The 19,293-nt window shown below is 51.0% G+C and overlaps 1 protein-coding gene across 1 annotated transcript; it reads right to left on the reverse strand.

Moving 5' to 3' along the window:
• Nucleotides 1-10,933: 10,933 nt before the first annotated feature.
• LOC104367133 (zona pellucida sperm-binding protein 3) lies at nt 10,934-14,227 on the reverse strand. Its single transcript, XM_042804309.1, has 9 exons — nt 13,820-14,227; nt 12,893-13,011; nt 12,706-12,809; nt 12,308-12,485; nt 12,112-12,232; nt 11,918-12,009; nt 11,703-11,848; nt 11,313-11,432; nt 10,934-11,076 (listed from the first exon to the last, which is right to left on the reverse strand). Exons 1-9 carry the CDS (start codon nt 14,225-14,227, stop codon nt 10,934-10,936), a joined length of 1,431 nt encoding a protein of 476 aa, XP_042660243.1.
• Nucleotides 14,228-19,293: the final 5,066 nt, after the last annotated feature.

Raw genomic sequence — 19,293 nt, forward strand, 5'->3', positions numbered from 1 at the left:
TCCTCCACCCCCAACTCCTTCCCAGCCCCCAAAACCTGCTTGGGAACACCCAAAACAGCAAACAGAGAGTTGCCAGAGATAGTAAAGGAATGGGCAAAGGGCTCGTGTTTCCTCCAAGATGCAATTAAGAAACTATCAGCAAATAAAACAAGAATACAGACTGGCCAGCGACCCAGAATGACGGGTACCTCTGCCATGCATCCTGCTGATTTTTGGCCGGGAAGGATGCTCGGTGGCTGCTCTAGATGGAGCCAGGCTTTGATGGGGTTTAACGCAGAATTTCGGCTCCCTGGTCAAATCCTTCAGCACTGACCCTCCCCACAGCTCTTATCTCAGTTGACCTGAATTACAAGAGGCTCTGCTGGGGTTTGTGTTTTGAAGAAACTCCTCCAAGTTCACCCAGTCCCTCCAGCTCATGAAACCCAGCTGGAAAGTTTCCCCCCAGAAGAAGACATCTTGCTTCAGCAAGGGCTGAAAATAGCCCCCCCCAACTGCCTGGAGACTTCACTTCTGAGCTCACTGACATGAAAGGCAGTCGTCAAAGTGGATAACAGGATATTTTCTGGCCTAAAGAAGAGCTCTGGCTCAGGGTCCGGCTTTGGGAAGACCAGTTCTGTAGGGGATGGGAGCCCAAAACTGCACCCACGGGTCCCTGTGCTCATCCCACCCACCCCTGGGAAGCCAAAACCGAAGCTGCCCCCATACACAGGCGCAGATTATTTGCTCAAATCTATTACGATCTGCTCTCAGGGGACTGCAGCACCCTTCCCCCCACCCAGAGATGGGCTTTATTTCGCACAGCCCTGGCTCAGACCAGGCCACAGCCAGTCCCCTTGTAGCTCAGCAGTTGGTAAAAGCATCCCTGGATTTTAGCTGCCCGGCTCCCGCACTGCTTGGGGCTGGTTGCTCGCTGCGGCTGGAAGACAAATGCTTTGTTTTTGAAGGGAGAGGCCATGCCTCCTGCTTCTGCTAATGTACAGCATCTTGTCTTATTTGTTCCTCGCTGTTCCACAGCTGAATGACTACAAGGGATGTACCAGTGCTTTGTACGATGCTGCGTCTTTACAGCTGCAAGAGGAGTGCTCCTTCATCCTCGCTTTTCAGCTTTCGGGAGTTAAATCTGTCTGGTGCCCTGTGAGGGGACCATGAAGTCTTTTCCCTCCTCATCTTCGCCCAGGGTGCTCTGCTCCACAGGGGAAAAGGAGCATCCCCCCAAAAACTATGGTCCCGTGGGCTGGTGCAGTTCGGCCGCACGTTCCCAGCTTAATTTTGCTGCACGGTGCAGCGAGCCAGGTGTCGCATCCTCCCCACCTCTGCTTATCTCTGGCCTCGGAGCCAGATAACTCGCTGGGGGTGGTTATCTCCTCGCAAGGAAAGGCCGCGTGGGGAGGAGGCAAGGGGCCCTGCACTAAGCAGAGTGTACCCACGCTGCTCACAGCACCCCGAAACTGTGCCCATCGGGAGCACAAACCCAGCCCTCCCTCCCCGGGGCGGTATCGCAGGATCCTGCAGCATCCTGCATCCCTTCCCCTCCTCACCCCCAGCCCAGGGCATCCTCAGCAGAAAAGAAAGGCAGGTTCAAGGGCACCCCCAAAACCATGGATCGGGGCACTCGGTGACTCAGTGCTGGGTTACAAATTCACCCCAGTGCAACCGGCACTAAAATCCCAACCAGAGCAGCTCCCCTGCTCATCCTCCTCTCCGGGCTCTGCCAGAGAAGCCCGCCCAGTAGCCACGGGAGGCGGATGTATAAGCCAAGCCCAGCCAGACATGGGCCTGAAACGGGTGCTCATGGCCATGGCACGCTAATTAATCCTCATTTACGCCTGGCACTCACCAGCCTGTAATTTCACAGCTTGCTGGAGGCCTCCGTACCACAGGACAGCTGCCAGTCGCTCTGCAGCCGGGGCAGCCTCCCGATGCTCATGGATGGAGCGGTGAGCTCCACCCAACCTTCTCCGGGGCTGATATCCCGAGGATGGAGTGGTGTTGGCTGGACACCTGAAGGAAACTTCCTGCTCTGCCAAGAGAAGGAAAGAGGGATGGGGAGCTGGGATAGATACCCAGAAGTGGGCAGGAGCCTTCCTACCCCTCGGCAAGAGAGCAAGGGGAGATGAGGGGGCAACTGGTGTCAACGGGGAGCTCAGAGCATCAGGCAAGGTGCTGAGGATGAAGCAGGTCCAAGGCAAGGCGGGAGTAAGTTTGGGGTCAATGGGTATGGCTGGGGAGCAGCATCCCTGCAGCACAGCTCAGGCAGGGGCTGGTAACCCCAGGCTGAGCTTAAATGGGCTCCTGGGTCCACGGGCAGGGTGTGGGTGGGGGTCCCAGGTGCCCAGGCCATTTAATGTTGCCAGGGTGGTGGGAGGCCAAGACTTGAGCTGAGGGTCTCTGCCTGGCATGCTGAGCTGAGCTGAGCTGCCAGCTCCACCACCACCTCCAGCCCAGCAAAACCAGCTCCTCCAGCAGCCACTGGTCCCGGAGCTCAACCCTCCGGCACCTGGAGACGGCCCTTGCTACGCCAATGGGAAATGTGCATTTATTTATCACGTTATCTCACCTTACAAAAAGTGATTTGCTGGGTGATGGCTGGGTGCTCTCCTGCCACTGGGTGGCAGTGAGCACACACACACACACATGTACACGCATGGACACGCACACGCGTGCCCCACGCAGGGCTGACTCCATCCTCGCCACCCCTTCGGAGACCTGTGCCAGGTGCTGATGCTGCGGTGGCCCCGTGTCACACCACCTCCACGGGTGAATGTTGTCATCACCCCGTGCTTTGGCCCCAGTGTGGACACGGGGGACCAGGGCAGCTTCAAGCTGGCTGTATCCTGGTCTCAGGAGGAGAGCATCCCTCCCAAAATGCAGCCAGAAAGGGCAAATTTGAGATGAAAAGTGCTTCTTACCTCCATACCCTGGAGGCAGCAGCAATCTGGGTCTTGCTTTGATCCAGGAACAAGGGGTGCTTGGCTGGAGCACCCCCCTTTTGCAGGGCAGTACCCCCCAAGAAGAGCCCCAGGCCCCCCAGAGCCATCGGGTCCAGCTGAGCCTGCAGGAACGAAGTCGCGCTGGAGGAGCCCTGCAGGTATTTGTAAGACAAGGGATGACATGCTTGATGGGACTTCTTAATTAGATCTTGCTAAACCAAAATGTACCGGGGCTCCCCTGGCAGAATAACGTAAGACAAAACATTAATCACGCTCCAAATAAATAATTAAAACGTTGGGGCTCTAAGAAAGGAAAAAAAAAAAAAAAAAAAAAACAGGAAAAATCAAAGGTGTCAGCGCCAGCCCATAATAAGGAGCACTGCCATTGGGTCTGGAGATGCCCTGGCCTTGGGGGGCAGCAGAGCTGTGTCCCCAAGGCTGCCTGAGCCAGATGGGGCCCCACATGTTCATCCAAATCTGTGCCCAAAGTCCCAGGAGGTGTCAGGACAATGTCGACCCTTGGAGTCATGGGATTACATCCACATCGCAGCTTTACGTTAAAATGTGTCTTTTCACAACTAGCACCTATGGACTCGAACGACGGATTAAAAAAAATTATTTCCCCACTGGTTGACTCATGGAGTGCCCTGGGACATCATCCATGTTTCACCTCTGGGGCATCACCCACAGTCACCTCTGAGATGCTGGAAGATGCCCAGATCTCAGGCTCTAGCAGGTGCCTGAGCCAGCGTGGGAAAAATCTGTTCACCCAACACTTAGGAAACACTTCTGGGAGTTAAAAAAAAAAAAAAAAAAAAAAGATTGAAAAAAGAAAGATCTCCCTCCCCATCCTCTCCTAGCCAGAGTGGAGATGATTACTCAGTACAAGCACCACAGAGCTTGAATTATGCATGGAGGCATTTGCATCAAAGAACATGGTTGGGACAGAGCTGGTCCTGTCCCTCCCGGCTCCCGGCCACACAGGCGGGATGGTGGGAAAGCTCCTTGGGACCGCTCATCCCCCATCCCAGCATCACCCTTGGACAAGCCTCTGGTGCAAGTTAACGGGGGGAAGATGATGAAAAAAGAAGTATGAGGGGCTGTAGAGTGATGTTTTCCCTGGCGTGGCCACCGAAGCCACTTGGGTACCATTCTTCAGAAACAAATGTCTCCTGTGCTCTGCTTTCTTATCCTCCGCCTTTCCTACAATGTATTTATTAAAGAGCAAGCTATATTTATTAAAAAGCAAACCCAAGGTTGTGGTGGGATGGAGCTGCTCCCCTTGCTCCTCGAGGAGGCAACAGTTGATGGTGGATTTAATGCAATCGCCATCTTTTTAACGTCTGGCTTTCTTCCTTGTAAGGCTATGTTGTTTCAGGGAAATGGGGTGTTTTCTGCCATGGGCAACCCCATGGCCCTTGGACGTGGCCACCAAGAGTGGGTGCTGCTCACCCAGAAGCTGATGGGCACCCATAAAGGCTCACTGGTGGGCAGCATTCCTGACCTTCCTCCTCCTCCCAGCCCTTTCTCAGCACGTCACCTGGTTACAAAGCTCACTGGGAATGAAGGACTCCACTAAAGCCTGCTTTATTACATTAATATTTGCTGGTAAGGAAGCTAGCTAGCACTTAGAGATCCAATCAAATTAGGAAAACTATAATGAACAAGAAGCGGTGCATTAATTCATTAGCAGGGAATTACGCTAAATTATCTCAGCAAATACTGCAAAACTTTAATTTACTGGCGGTGTTTTCAAATGGCTTTTGCTCCTTCATCTCTGTTTACACCGTGGCCCATTTTTTCTGGCAGCGAAAACATGAGAAGTGAATTAACTCCAATTCCTCGGGGAAATGTTTTTGTCTCTTAAATGGGAATAATTACCCGTAAGAGATACCAGAAATTTTCCTTTCCAGCTTCTTCTCCAGGTCTGCACAGGGAAAATGGATATTATTTACAATAAACAACTTAAGCACTCAAGAAACACCGTTGCAAAGGTCACTGTCTCTAAAAGCTCCACCAGCAGCATCCCAAAGCTTAACTAATGTTCGATTTTGCTGATCATCATGGAAAAGGAAAAAAGAGGAAAAAAAAAGTGTAGTGATTTCCTTGAACACGTGCAGACAGGGCATTAATAATGCACATCATTGGGAAATTAGCCCTGATACTCGGCTGACAGTTTGCACATGCCTCATGCATAAATTTGGGCAGCAAGGTTTAATGGTCTCTTTAACGTCTGGATGCAGAGGGCTGAGAAAGGACACAACTCATGTCATGTCCTCAACCTGAAATGACTCAAGAAATAAATCCCTGGACCCTTCACATCCAAGCACATCACATGGGGTCTGGTACAAGAGCCAGTCCCACATAGCATCAGCAATGAAAAATCCCGTCTTGCAGGTCCCCTCTCCGCAAACATCCTAGCTTTAAAAAGAAAAAGTAGAGGATGACCTTTTAAAACACCAGAGGGTATTTTTCCTGGGATTTTTTTTTAGTACAGAGAATATTTATTTATTTTTAATGAGCTTCCCCTATGTTCATAGGACTCCAGGAGCTGCTGATGCAGGGAAACCTCTGTGGTAGGAGAACGCGGCTAAAGCCCCCAAGCCGGGGTCAAAGTGCAGCCAAAAAAGCAGGGTGAGATCCAGAAGACATCTGGGACAGAAATAGGATCTTTGGGATATCGGGGAGCTTATTCACAGGGGTAAAACGAGGGTGGAAAGGAGCTCCTTGCACCACAGGGCATAGGTGCCTGCAACCTACTATTTAAATGACCAGGTCTGCAGCATTTAAGGCAAGAGAGCTCTTGGCTTGGAGGGGGGGGCAAAAAAAAAAAGGAGCAAGAAATAAAGCTGAGAAGTCCTCAGGCTGGGCAGCTGTACCTCCCTGTGGCTGCAAGGCCCCACAAACCAGGCTGGCTCTGTGTTTAATTGCAAGACAGGCAGCTCAGGGATAACAGGGGAGGCTCCTTCCTTTCAAAACTAGAAAATAAACCCCTGAAACAACATCCTGGCTGCAGGCATATGGAAGCTTCAATCAGATTTGGAAATTCTGGGGTTTTAGGGTTTGTTTGGTTGGTTTTTTTTTAAATTATCTTACGGACCAGGAATCCTTCACAGAAAGGTCATTTCTGTTGTAGGATGGATGGCAGTGCCGTGAAGGGAATAGTGCCATGGGCTGAACTGAAGCACCTCAAGTCTTGCCATGTCAAATATTCTGCTGAAAAATAAACTGCAACCCCCTGAATCGGAGGATTAGGGTGAACCACGGCCAAAGAGGAGGATGTCTGGCTATGCAAACGCTTTGGGTACTATAACAAGACATTAAGGAATGGCTAAAATGACCATTTTGTCCTTCCTCCTCAATTTGCCCTGGTTGCTGCTGCATCTCCAAGGAGGCCACCTCCAGCCTGCCCTCAGATGCCACAGCAGTGCAAAAACCTTGTGCAGCCTTCCCTGGTTGTCCAAGCGCCTGCATCCAGGCTGGTCCAGGGCTGCTCCTGTCTCTCCAGCATCAACCCCCTGGGGATGCGACCAGGCCACCCCCCAAAGCACAGGCTCCAAATCTACCTCCAAATCTACTCAGACTCCCTGCAGACTTACAGACGCGAGTTGCTACAAGCCCCAGCTCACTTCTTGGGAGAGTCTTTCGTTGTTTTACCCTGTTTTCAATTGTTCTTGCTGTCTAATAGCAGACAGGCCAGCCCCAGAGAGGGACAGGACAGAGCAGCTCCTGGTGTGCAGAAGGGCAATGGGCATTGATGCTCACACCAATTACAGAGGACAGTGTAAATTTGCAAATGAACACACCAAGCAGCTCACTTTCACCCTGAAATTCCTGTAAGTACCACTTGATTGTTCTCCTGTGCAGTAAATTATTTTCCTTTTAATTAATTGCCTCGAATGCTACTTACAGACTATCACCGACATCTCCATATAACAGGGCACTTAGAACAAGCTGGAGACACACGTGAATAACCACGTTGCATCCTTGTTCACATTATTAATTCCCACAAATTTATTGTTCTGACAGCAACTTATAGCTTTCTAATTAAGTCCTTACTCAGATGCTCCTGTGTGCAAGGGAAATGAATGCTAATAAAGCCCAGAAGCAGCAGTTATGGGATCGGAGTAGATGGGGCTCACAGGTAGGGAAGAGCAAGTGATTTGGGCATCACCACCAACACAGGCTCTGCACTTTCTCCCTTTATCCATCAAGCAAGTGCACAGGCTGTTAAACCAGACAGGAAAAAGGGACCAGCAATGTCACCTACTACAGCTCCAGCAAGATGTCTCCAGCAGCATCTGGCACCGCCCAATTCTTAAAGAGCATCCAGTGGCAAATTCCTGGCTGGTCCCTTAATCGGATAAACAGTCTAGCATCCTCCACGAGACACCTTTGCCTCTCCAGCTCCTTAATCCACCTACAGCAACCCCAGCTTTGGGAGCCTTAGCTCAGGGATAGGTTTCTGGAAGCCATTTCCCCACCAAGGCCTTCTCTTCCTCAGCACTCCTATCAAGTTTTTTTCCTGGTAAGTAGGGCAAAAAAAAAAAGAGGTATTTGCTTGGTATTAATAATTTAAAGAATTAATAAACTCTGTGAAATTATAATACTAAAATCCACAGATGTGCTGGCTGTCACAGGGGAAGACAACAGTGTTATAAGCACCAGTAGCTGATGTGCAGCCCCTCTGGGCTGGGAAGGGGGTGGCAGGAGGGGAGGACAGCCCTGAGCACAGCATCTCCCAGCACAAGTCCTTCCTGCTGAAGATGGGCCTCAAAAGCAGAGCGGCGTACAGGCTGAGGGATTAGTGCTAATAGGATCAGATCCAACAGGGCTCAGCCCAAAAATCAGGCTCTTCTCCCCACACAATGCCCAGCCACTTTGACTGCTGCTGACATCCTGGGCCCAGGCATCAAAAGAGGAACAGGGGTCAGCCTTTGGGCACAGGTTACCTGCCAGCTCGCTAATCAAGGTTTCTCCTCATCACGGCTACAAAGATTGACTTGGGAAGGCATTTCCAACAATAGCCAAATGGAATGTACGGGATTAACGAGCAACACGTGCAGCCCCACGCTCGGCACAGTCCCTTTTCATGCTGGTATCAGCCCAGTAGCTCCTCAAGTGCTCCCTGCACACCACATTTCTGGGAGAGCACCATAACCAAGGCAGCCTTCCGTACCGTAATTAAAAAATAAATAAATGAATAACGAGCCAGATTTCCTCCCCATTTGCTGGCCTGGATGCTGAAGCCCTTAGAGAGAAGTCCCATGCTGATGGCTGCCTCCTTAGACCCTGTACCAGAAGAGATCACAAGTACGCATCTTGAATTAAGAATAACCACAAAGCTTGGCTTAGTTTGTTAAGCTCCTCGTAGGTCTAGAAAGGGAGATAGTGCTGGCAGCACCTGCCCAGCATGGGACTGGACTTTCACAGCTGGAAGGGCTTGCAGGAGGGACGTGGCACCCAGAGGAGCTCAGGTCTGCATCAAACCCGTGGCATAGGACAACAGTGACAAGAGCAGCAGACTCTGCTCAGGGGCAGATTCCTTTGGAGGGTGTAAAGAAAGCGGCTCTATAGGTGAATGAGGAGCTTTAAGACAGAGAGTTAGAAGAGGACCATGCACATGGGCCTGCCTGTAAATGAGAACTGAACCTCCAGCTCCCACTCAGAGGAAACAGCTGGGTGTCCATGCCCTTGGGAGGAGTATCAACACACTTTTGGAAGGGTGGCATCACAGCCTGGCCCCACACTCAGCCCAACCTCAGAGTGCATGTCACCCTGTCAAGGAAAAAATTAAGAAAAAAAAAAAAAGAGGGGGGGTGTTTTAGTCTTTTGTAGCTCCTTCAGGAAGAATCTTGTGTATAAAACATGAAGGCTGACAGCCTGATCTAGGAAGATTTCAGCCAAAAACAACCTTACACGGCTGCCTCATTTTTCCACCCGATTATTTTAGCTCTGCTGCTGAATTCATTGAAAACCGAAGCAGGAAACGTTTGCCCTAAAGCACGTCATCCCTGGGCTTTCCAGCCAAGCTTGCCTGGGGAGGGGGTTCCTGCTCCACACCCTGCCAACCCCACGGAGCACAAGTACCAAGCTGATTTCTTCATGTTTGGAAAGGCTCATTTGCAGAGCTGTAGCTGCGCTCAGGCTTTATTAGAGTACGTCACGAGGAGAATCAGCATCTCTAGAGTGCAGCCTAATGGCTAGGGGATCGCAGCCCAAGAGCTTCTAGGGCAGAAGTGTTGTTTCCAGCTTTTAGCTGCCAAATTTAGGTAATGCCTTTAACAGCAACAGCTCTCAGAAGGCACGAGCGAAACCAAAGGACCCAACATCTGAGAACAGGGGCTGCTGACATTGCTCTGAGTCAGCCCTGCTGCCTTGCCCCTTTTTACTCTTTATTCAGGGCCAAGAGAAGTTTCTTCAGCTCAGGAAAGGCTGTTGCAACCATCAGGTCTTTGACTTCAAGGATATAGAAAGCAAGAAGAGGCATAAGGTCATTCAGACCAGAAGGGTGGAGTAGAATCTACAGGCTTATGGATTCTCCCTGCAAAGCACGTGAGGGTCACCAGCACCAACCAAGGCACACACAGCCCCCTTGGTGGGCTCACCCAGGAGCACAGGGTCCCACACTACATAAAACAAGGTGACCATTTCACCTGATGCAGAGCTATGATCTTTATACCAAGTAGCACCCCAGAACACATGGCCCTCCAGCCACAGGCTAGGGAAATCCTGCAGCCTCCAGTCTGGACTGGAGCCAAGCACTGCTCCCCAGGGAACGTGGCACAGCCCGGAGTACACAAGCCACTTCTAATATTTGTGCTACTCAAGCTCCTGAGAAGTGCAGCTGGTGTTCAACTCACTACATCAAGTACTGAGACACCAAAAGCTCATTCCCAGCTTGAATTCCACCAGGCAGAAGACACTTCAAGCCCTCAGCAGCCTAAGCCAAGAGTTTAGGATAAGCCTGTGCTGTGTAGGAGGGAAATCCACAGAACAAGGAAAGCAATTTAATATAGCTTTAAGGACTGTCTTGGGCCTATTGACTCCATTTGAGTGGGATGAGCACTCCTGTGCCCTATAGCACATCTCCAGCACAGCAGGGACAGAGTCCACAAGGCTGCTGCAAAGAGGTAATGATAATCTAGGCAGACTTACTGGCTGAGGGCTTCCCCCCACTTTATAGTTAAAAAAAAAAAAATTGTTTAGAGTAGGTGGACCAGTAGCTTTCCCTATTTGTCCCCTTTCACTTAACTACAAAGTCACTGGTTCCACCTCCCCACCCAGCCATTAGCTCTCCATACAGCAGAGGCCATAACAACTAGAACCAACACACCTCTGCAGCCCTGGTCCATCTCTAACACCAAGTTCTTCCCAGTAGCAGAAGCCATACTCGGCCCCAGCACCCACAAAACTCCCAGAGTTAGAGCTGTGTCCTTCAGGAGGCAGTGCCTCCTCACCCAGGCTGCAACAGCTCACACCAACAGGCTCAAGACAGAGATGCTGCTGTCACATCCTCCAGTATCAAACCTGCTGAGGAGGAGCAGACAGGACTTCTAGAGTCAGGAATCCATTTAGCATCTGTTAGCAGCTTCAGTTCTTCCCTCATTTGCCTGAAAATAGGAGCCATATCTTGTTTGCAGCCTGCATTTAGGATTCCTTGCTGTCAGGCACAGCCTCACATACCAAGCACACAACCTAAAGGGAACCTCAACAGCAGCGCTGGACATTTGGAACGTCCTCCTGCTGAGATGCACCTTCCATCTCCAAGTGCTGTGGGTTGGGAGATGCCTTCAGGTGGCAACAGCTCTCCACATCTTTGGTCTCACCACTAGTTGATTGGTGGCTTCCCTAGAGCTTGTGGCCACCCCAGGAGATGGCTTACCTGGAGGACAAGGCACAAGCACAAGCCCAACTCCCATCCGAGCAGGCCAGAGCAAAAGCTGTCCGCTGTCCCTCCTCCCCACCAAAAACACAAGGGAAGACAGAAACTTTGCTCTTTATTAGGGCTGGGGAGTTAGTGACACTCCAGAAAGGTAGCCACATTTTCTGCACCCAAGAAGCAGTCCAAGAGCAGTTAAGCTCAGCACAGTGGCTGCTGTGAGCATGGCAACTTGGACCAGCGTAGGAAGTCCTTCAGCAGCACCTGGAACAGACAAGAGCCACTTATTACACACTTAATGGCTTTTCACCATCAGTCAGTAGATGAACTTGCAATCAGCTTTGGGAAAATGTCCTCCAGACTGGGATTATACTAGAAATTATCTCTTTAGGTGTGAAATCATGGGGGGAATTCAGGACTGGATCAGCCTGGAATCCCCTTCAATTGAAACCTGAAGACACAGTCAAAGAAACAACCACACCCAAAACAGAAATACTTACCATGTGGTGCCTTACCTGCTGGCACAAGACCTCCGGAGGAACTCTGTAATCCCCGAGATGAATCAAGGATTAATAGTGGTCCAATTGAGACTTCAGCCTCTGCTGCCCTTGAGGACCCACCTAAGAGATGGACATGAATGAGTTCACAGGGGAGGTAATTCCTGTTTAATCTGGATTTCAGGGTTTATAGAAATGTGGACCCTGCAAGAGCAGCTTTGTAATCGTTTTAAATATAGGGACACACAGACACAGCTGCTTGCCCAAGGACATTGAAGAAGAGCTGGGTTTGTCCTCGAGATGCATTTGCCAAAGATCTTCCAGCATCTCGGCCATCCCAACCCCAACAGTCACCCTGCCTTGGGGGTACATTTTGGACACACAGAGCACTACCTTGCTTGGAAGAGATGTCTCTTTTCAAGCGCCTCCCTGGCCATCTGGCCAGAGGCTTAACTCTCCGGGAGTATCCTCCATACAACAGACAGTTGCCGGTCTCACAGCAGCTGCAGATGTCTCCAGTACCCTCCACAGGAGCCCAGCTGAAACAGAATTACATGTAAACCCTCTTCTCCAGGCTGGTCCCTTCCCTATGTGCATCAATTACTCACAGGCTGCTGGCTTTGTTGAAGGAACAGGCCTTGTTCAACGGATTTGGGGCTTGGTCAGCTGGGGAGACCTTCAGGTGGCAGGTGATATAGATCTGCAAGGGAAATTAAACCAACATCCAAGGTGAAATTTGTTCACACAGAGCAGAACAGCTTCTGAACACGCTGGGGGAAGAGGGGCGGGCACCACATCTCACCAAGTTTCTGTCATCTCCTGCAAACTTGAATGCATCAACCATGAACTGCAGCGTCTCCTGCCTCGGCCTGGGAGAGATGAAGGCTGAAGTGGTGTCATCTGATCTCCCATCCACCAAGCACCTGGACAAGGGTCAGAAGTCAGGGGCATCCCAACCAGCTACAGCAACACCACCCAGCAAGCACTGCATCCCGTACCCGCTGAGATCAATCAAGGCGTATCGGGGAGAGGAGTGCCTGTCTGGACTCAGAGTAGCTACACAGTCATCCACGAAGATCCTTAGAGGTACATGGCCCTCAGAAGCAACATCAGCCTGGAGGTGCAGGCTTTCCCCCAGCTGGAAGCCATTGGAGATTCTCTCAGCACTCCAGTCATCTGGAAGGCAGATTCAAGGTTACAGGTCAGTTTAGAGGAAAGCACGCTGCCCTGCCTTGCATGTGGGACCTCTTAACTGAGCAGCAGTCCCACGTGTCACTTCTGCAAGATTTGATTTTTTTTTTTTAGCCCAGATTATCACTCTGGGCTCCCAGCGTGTGGCCAAAAGCTGGCAGGAGCAGGAACGGGAGGGAAAAGCAGCTGCCAGGTCTGCACCCACCGTTCATGAGGCGTAGGGAGAACATCATCTTCTCCTCTGCTGACAGGGTGGAGCGGAAGGGAGCCCATGTGGGCTGGATAGCATTGCTGCTCACGTTGCCCTTCCTATGTAGGAGAAATGTGTATTAACAAAGATGTCACCATCACCTCAGGTCCGTAGGAAGACACAGAGCCCCACGCCTGCTCACCTAGGATAGTGACACTCAATAGGAACCACAGCCGCGTTTGTCCTTACGATGACCGGGTTGCCAGAAGGAGTAGGTTTGTAGGACAAAATTGTTTTGTAGATCAATGAGTCTGGGGTGATCTGGAAAGAAGATTTGAGAGAGCCTTTAAGTCAATAAAACAAACCAGTCAGCCAGAAGGTCAGCACCATCAGATACCCAGCACTGACTGTGCTAAGGCACACAGGTCCATCAGCTGTAAAGGCACAGGCTGTCCATCATGTTCCCCAGCCAGTGCACGTAGGATGCCATGGAGCTTTGCACCGGCATCCCAACAAGGTGCCAGCCCCATAGGAGGTCAGTCTCAAGGACTTTGGCACTCCAGTGAGTACCCACATCAGGTGGGCAGGGACCACAGGACAGTAGGTCTGCAAACCTCCTCCCCCAGGTGAGCTGGGGCACACCAGCTCCAGGCAGCCCTTCTCTCCTGCTGAGGAGATCAGCAAGCCCCTCCTCCTAATCCCCCAGCAACAGTCACTGCAGTTTCAAGCTGTGACCAGTTCTCCCATATATGCATGCATCCAGTTCAACCTGTCCAAGGCACAGAACAACTACAAGCCTTGCTGCTCACCTGAGGCTTGAGGATGGTACCCAGAGTCCCAAAAACTAACCCCGCTACAGTCACACTACTCCTCACTGAAGAGCTGCTGCAGCCAGAGAAGCCCCTCCTCACCCCAAACCTTGCTATCACCTCTACCAGGTCATTCCTAGCATCAAGACCTTTTCCAGGATGAATTAGGCAGCATGACAGCACACTGCTTTTTAGCACTTAAGCTGTCCACACTAATTCCAGCTTACCCACCCAGTGCTGGTCAAAGCCCAGAGAAGGTCCATTCCCCACACAGCACTGCCAGGGCTGGAGCAGCCCCTCACCCCAGCATCCCGCCTCACCTGCAGGGTGCTGCCGCACTCGTGCAGCCCAGCCACGAAGGTCACGGTGCTCTCAGCAGCATTCCAGGCTTCAGGCAGGCAGGCAGCCGAGCCCAGGCTCAGCTCTGCAGCCCTGACCAGGCGCCCCGTGCCAAAGAGGTCCCTGTGCACCGTGACCACCACCTGCGCCTCCTGGCACTGCACGGCCACGGGGTGCAGCGGGGCAGCAGCCTGGAGCTGGGAGAAATCCACCCACGCCCAGGGAGAGGGCTGGGAGAAAGGAGGCACGTGAGGCCGGCTCCAAGAGGAGTCCCCCCGGCCCCTCAAAACCCCCGAGTCCCTTTGAGGGAAACCCCAAGGGCTGTAAGGTGCTGCTTCAGCCAGCACCCAGCAGATCAGAGCAACACCCAGGCTGCCTCCAGACCCCATCCTGACTCCAGGAAAACCAGCTCGTGGAGAAAAAGCTGCTCAGGAGCCTTTTATACCAGCAGCCCCAGCCCCAGCGGGGCACACCTGGGAGCAGCAGAAAGGCCCCCACCCAGCCAGGTGCAGCTCAGGACAACAGGATCCAGCTGGGACCATCCCTCCCTCTCGGACGTGGAGGGTGATTTCCCTAGACCTGCACCTGGGAATTGCCTTGGAGCAATTTGTCCCACATCCCTCTGTCTTCCTTGTTTGGGTTGGCATCAGCCACTGCAACCTCGGTGGCCAGCTGACCACAAGCTGTCTGCTTCTGTCTCTTGTACCTCTGCCCGTGTCCTTCTCGCTATATGAGATGGAGCCAATTTTGGCCACCAACGTGGCGAGGGCTCAGCCAGGCTCCCACAAGTGTTTCTCCCCGGTCTCTCCCCACATCATCGACATCAGCAATTCTCCAAAACCCAGGTCCTGGAGCACCACTTGAGGTGGCACGTTCAGAAATGGAGAGGACTTTAACTGCAAAATCCACCTGGGCTCTGGCCCGTGTGCGTTGGCAATCTGGCCGTGCTGGATTTCATGGATATCTGCACTGGGTAATTGTATATTGGGTAATGAAGGCATCATATCTGGCTTATTTGCATAGAAAGCAGAGGTACAAAAGCCGATCTTCCCATAATAGCAGCTGATAAGTGAATGGCAGGCATAATCAAGAGATTAATTGGCCCTTGTGTGTTAATTATGCTAATTGGCACAGCTGCTCATGTGTACAGTACGATGACTAATGGCTCTGCATTGCTGAGCTGGTTGAAGAGGTTGGGGGGTCACTCAAAGCTCCTTGCTGCAGTGGCAGAGCCTGGTTAGTGGGGTCCCCTTGACATGAGGGTGATGCCCTGTGTTCACTCGTTCTTCAATCGTGAGACTGAACAAGCCAGGAGAGGTTTTTTAGCCTGAGTGGTTGTATTTGTGGTGCGTTTCTAATGGTGCTTTGCATGGGTGTCCAGCAAAATGGGGTTTATTGGCTGAAGCATCTTCCTCCTGGTCTGCTAGGATCTGTGGGATGGGTTTGGGGTGGGACGACCCACACCATTTGCTTGTAAGGGAGATGTCCGTGATGAGTTGGATGAGCAAAGCTCCCACCAAGACCATGGGGGTGTACCCAAATTCCTGGTGGGATCCCCTTCCCTTGCTGGTCCACACATGAGGCATTGGCTGTTGTCTCCTGAAAGTGTGAATAATGCCACACACATGCCATCCTTTTGTGGGATGTTCTCCATGTTCCAGCCTTGCCCCTGATATTTTTATGAGTGATGAATAAATGATACAACAAGAAAATCCTCTCTGCTGGATCAAGCCCTCTTTATTAATTCAGCAAGCAGTGGATCATCTCCAAACCCAGCTCATCCCCCACACGAGGTCAGTGTTTCCTACCCTGCAGAGACACACAAGCTGGGTTTGCCCCAGGGGTCTCCTGCAGCCAAAGGCATTCAGGAAGAGGGTGAGATGATGCTCATGCTGTCCACAGCCCCCCCCACCCAGCCTGGCAGCAGGACATGGCACTGAAGATCCAGGGATCAATTCACCCAACCTGCAGACCATCTCCATGAGGAACCAGGTCAACTTGGATGGGTGCATAAACCCCATGCACCTTTGCTCCTGCTCCAAAGGGAGAGATGCAGCTGCAAGGAACTAAAGGAATTAATGCCTCAAACATTCGACACAGAAAACTTTGTGATTAGTCTGAGGAATGCTGCCCAAGGAAGCACAGAGTGTATCAAAGGATTCATGGCTTCGCTCCCTTGCAGTTGTATTGCCAGACTCCTCAGATAAGCCTCAAAGGAGGGAAACGTGGACTGAGTGAAACCGTATGTTCAGGTTAAGGACTGATAAGAGAGATAAATAACCAGCACCAGATGGATCTAAGCAAAAACTGAGGAAAAAATAAGAGTGGAGGGGCGAGCATGACCACCAACTCAGATGGACAAGGGGTTGGTGTACCCTCATTCCCTCTCAATGTACATGCAGAACCCATGCTCCAGCTTTTCCTCCTCTCTCATAGAAATGAGTTTGTGCGATACCTGCCTCTCTCTGTCTAGTATGCAAATCAGCTGATAAAGATGTACTTAAAAGGCGACAGAAAACTTTGCTATGGGTGCAGCCACCACCCAAGATTTCTGGACTGAGACAGTGCTGGAACCTGGGGTGATGACCAGACTCTTTCCTTCTCCTGTTGTTTTCTTTTCTTTCTTTTTTTTTCTTATATATTTATCAATAAGAGACCCCATTGCTTACTATCCTTTTCCAAGTTTAAGTTGTTTCTAACACAAATAAAATATTTTAACCGGTCATTTGGTGTCGTTTCACCTTAATTTAACCCGAGGGGATCACAGAACCTTTATGACTCCCTGGGCTCCCAGTCCAGGTCGTAACAGCAGCTCACCTAGAAACCCCCAGGAGCCACGTACAGCCCGAGCCTCATGTCTCACCCTAACACAGCCTGAAGTTTCTTTGCTCAAAGGTGTGTTTCCCACACCTTGCCATAGCTCCAACCAACGGTTGGCAGGTCGAAGCACCAAGAGCAGGATGGTGGGGAACGAATTCAAGTGTCTGGGATGAAACAGGGATGGGAGATTCACTGGCCTTAAAAGCCTGAAGCTGTTGGGTGAGGAACAGCTTTTATTCCCATTTGGATGCAAAAAGAGATCAATAGGCAGTTAAAAAAAAACCCAAAACTCATTCACCACCTCCCAGCTCTTGAGCCACAGCGAGTGCCACATCCATCACTGTAATCTGTATTTAATAGCTCTGAAGGAATACCCCTTTCTGTCTGCAAAGTCCTCCAACTATAGATTTCCTCTGGGAATGAAGAACCCTGGGGGACATCTCCTTTTTGCCGCAGCGGTCTGTGCTTCCCTGAGCTACCAGGAGCTCAGGGTCTTTACTGAGCCCGTGCTAGAAGGGGAAGGCCAACAGTTGCATACGCCTCACCCATGCTCCTTGGAAAGCCTTTGCTTGAGCAGGACAAGTCCCACGGTGGAAGTCTTTGATCCATGCTGTAGGAAGCAATATCACATCCTCCCTTTGGGCTGGGTCTCCTCCTGAATTTTTCATTTTTATACACAACTTCACCACCCAAGACAAGAAAAATAATTTCTCTGTCGGGCATGGAAAAGAACTGCACTGTCAGCGCTTTTTCTCTAAATGGCTCATCCGAAGGCATCCATTTATTTACCAGCGTGCTTTTTCACTGGAGTGTTAAATACTGTATTAATAGGGGAATTGAATACTTCTCTGGCAATATTTAAGCAACGCCTCCTTACCTGAGACAGCACATGTTTCTCTAAGGCTCATTAAGCAACACCAACTTCTCTTCACTGGTCCCGGAGACGATGATGCTATCACCGAGCCTGCAGCGCAGCGGCTCAGATCCCACTTGCGAAAGCATTGCTGGCGGGCTTTCTCTCACCTACTGTGAGTAACGATCATAAAATGACATTGAAATGCCACCCGATCATAAAACGACGTTGAAACGTCACCCCAATTCCCTCGCTCCCATGCCATGCTTCAGCTGAGTGTCCCAAAGAGAAACAAACTCTGCCTGACTAACGCAGGAAAAGAGGGGAATTGGAGTTTGAAAATGATATCGCTCATTAATTTCCCTGGCTGGAGACAACTTCTTAGTGCCAGGTAGGGTTTTTTTAAGCAACATCACTGTTTCGTTTCAAATCTCTCTTAAATGACTTCTGAGTCACGGCGATAAACACTCCCCGCGCTTTCTTTCTGCTTCAGATACCTTATAACTGCTGATGGATAAATTGCTCAAGTTACCGAGGATAAATCACGCAGGATAGCCAAATCTGTAATTAAAATGTCTCTCAACCCCTCCATTAACTCTGACTTAGCAGGACCAGATGCATTGCGGCTGCAGGGAATAACTGGCTTGGGATTCGGCTCCGGAAAATGGGTCCTGGGAGGGAGAAACTGGCTCTGACAGTGCCGACCCACACAGTTTACTTGGGAATACCACGGTGCTCTTCATCCCCCATCAAAAAGATCTGGGTACCAGGATCAATGGTGCAAGTTTTTCAAGGTCTTTTTTTTGCCAAAAAAAGGAGCTTCTGATCGTGCCAGCACTTTGCACTGGCTCCAATTTGCCCATAGAAAGCAAATTCCCCGAGCAGAGCTGGCACGGAGCTGGGTGGTTTCTCCATCCCAGTTGCTGCAAAAGGGAAATAAAATAAAAACTGGTTGTTCACAACAAATTCTGGATTTTTAGACAGATTTAAATCTTTTTTGGATGGTGCTTCCCAGGAAAAACTATGAGCAGAAGTAGAAAGAGATTTTTAAAATTCCCCCTCCCTAAGACAAGCTGCCTCCAGGCTCACAGCCCTGGCCTCAAGCCTTTGCTCCTTGCTTTCATCAGCTGAGCAGCAGGAAGATCCAGCCCTAGGGCTGTTTCTGGGCTCTGCTTTCCACAGGAAAGTCAGATATTAAGTTTGCAGCAGCCTTAAAATCAGAAAGCAGCTCAGCCAGGTTGCTCTGAGCTTTCCAGCTGAATTTGGGTCTGGCCTCCTGGCAATTTTGAGGCCAAGAGTTGGGTATTTGGGGACAGTGTAGGAGCCGGATCCTGCTCATCCTGTTGAAAGGCACATCACCCATGCAACAAGCCCATGTAGAAAACGGTGCTTCTTGCAAATCTTTCATCTCAGGAAAACGACACTGACCCACATGGCAGGGCAGGGGCACCCAGGGGTGCAGGGCAACTCTTGGGTCTGACCCACCTTACAGGGGTTCTAGAGCATCCCCAGTGCCTGCCAGGACACGGCCCCATCCGTGAACCAGGGCAGGACAATGGGACAACAGGGACAGGCAGCAACACTACCCCAGCACTGCAGGGGCATCATCCCACCCCACCCCACCCCATCCCATCCTCCATCCCATCCTCCACCCCATCCCATCCTCCACCCCATCCCATCCTCCACCCCATCCCATCCTCCATCCCATGCAGTCCTCAGGGGGGGAGGCAGCAACAAGGTTCAGCACTTCCATCCTCCTCGCCCTCCAGAATTAAGTCAATA

Source organism: Tyto alba, unplaced genomic scaffold, assembly GCF_018691265.1.
Source record: "Tyto alba isolate M040663 unplaced genomic scaffold, T.alba_DEE_v4.0 Super-Scaffold_41, whole genome shotgun sequence".
NCBI lineage: Eukaryota > Metazoa > Chordata > Aves > Strigiformes > Tytonidae > Tyto > Tyto alba.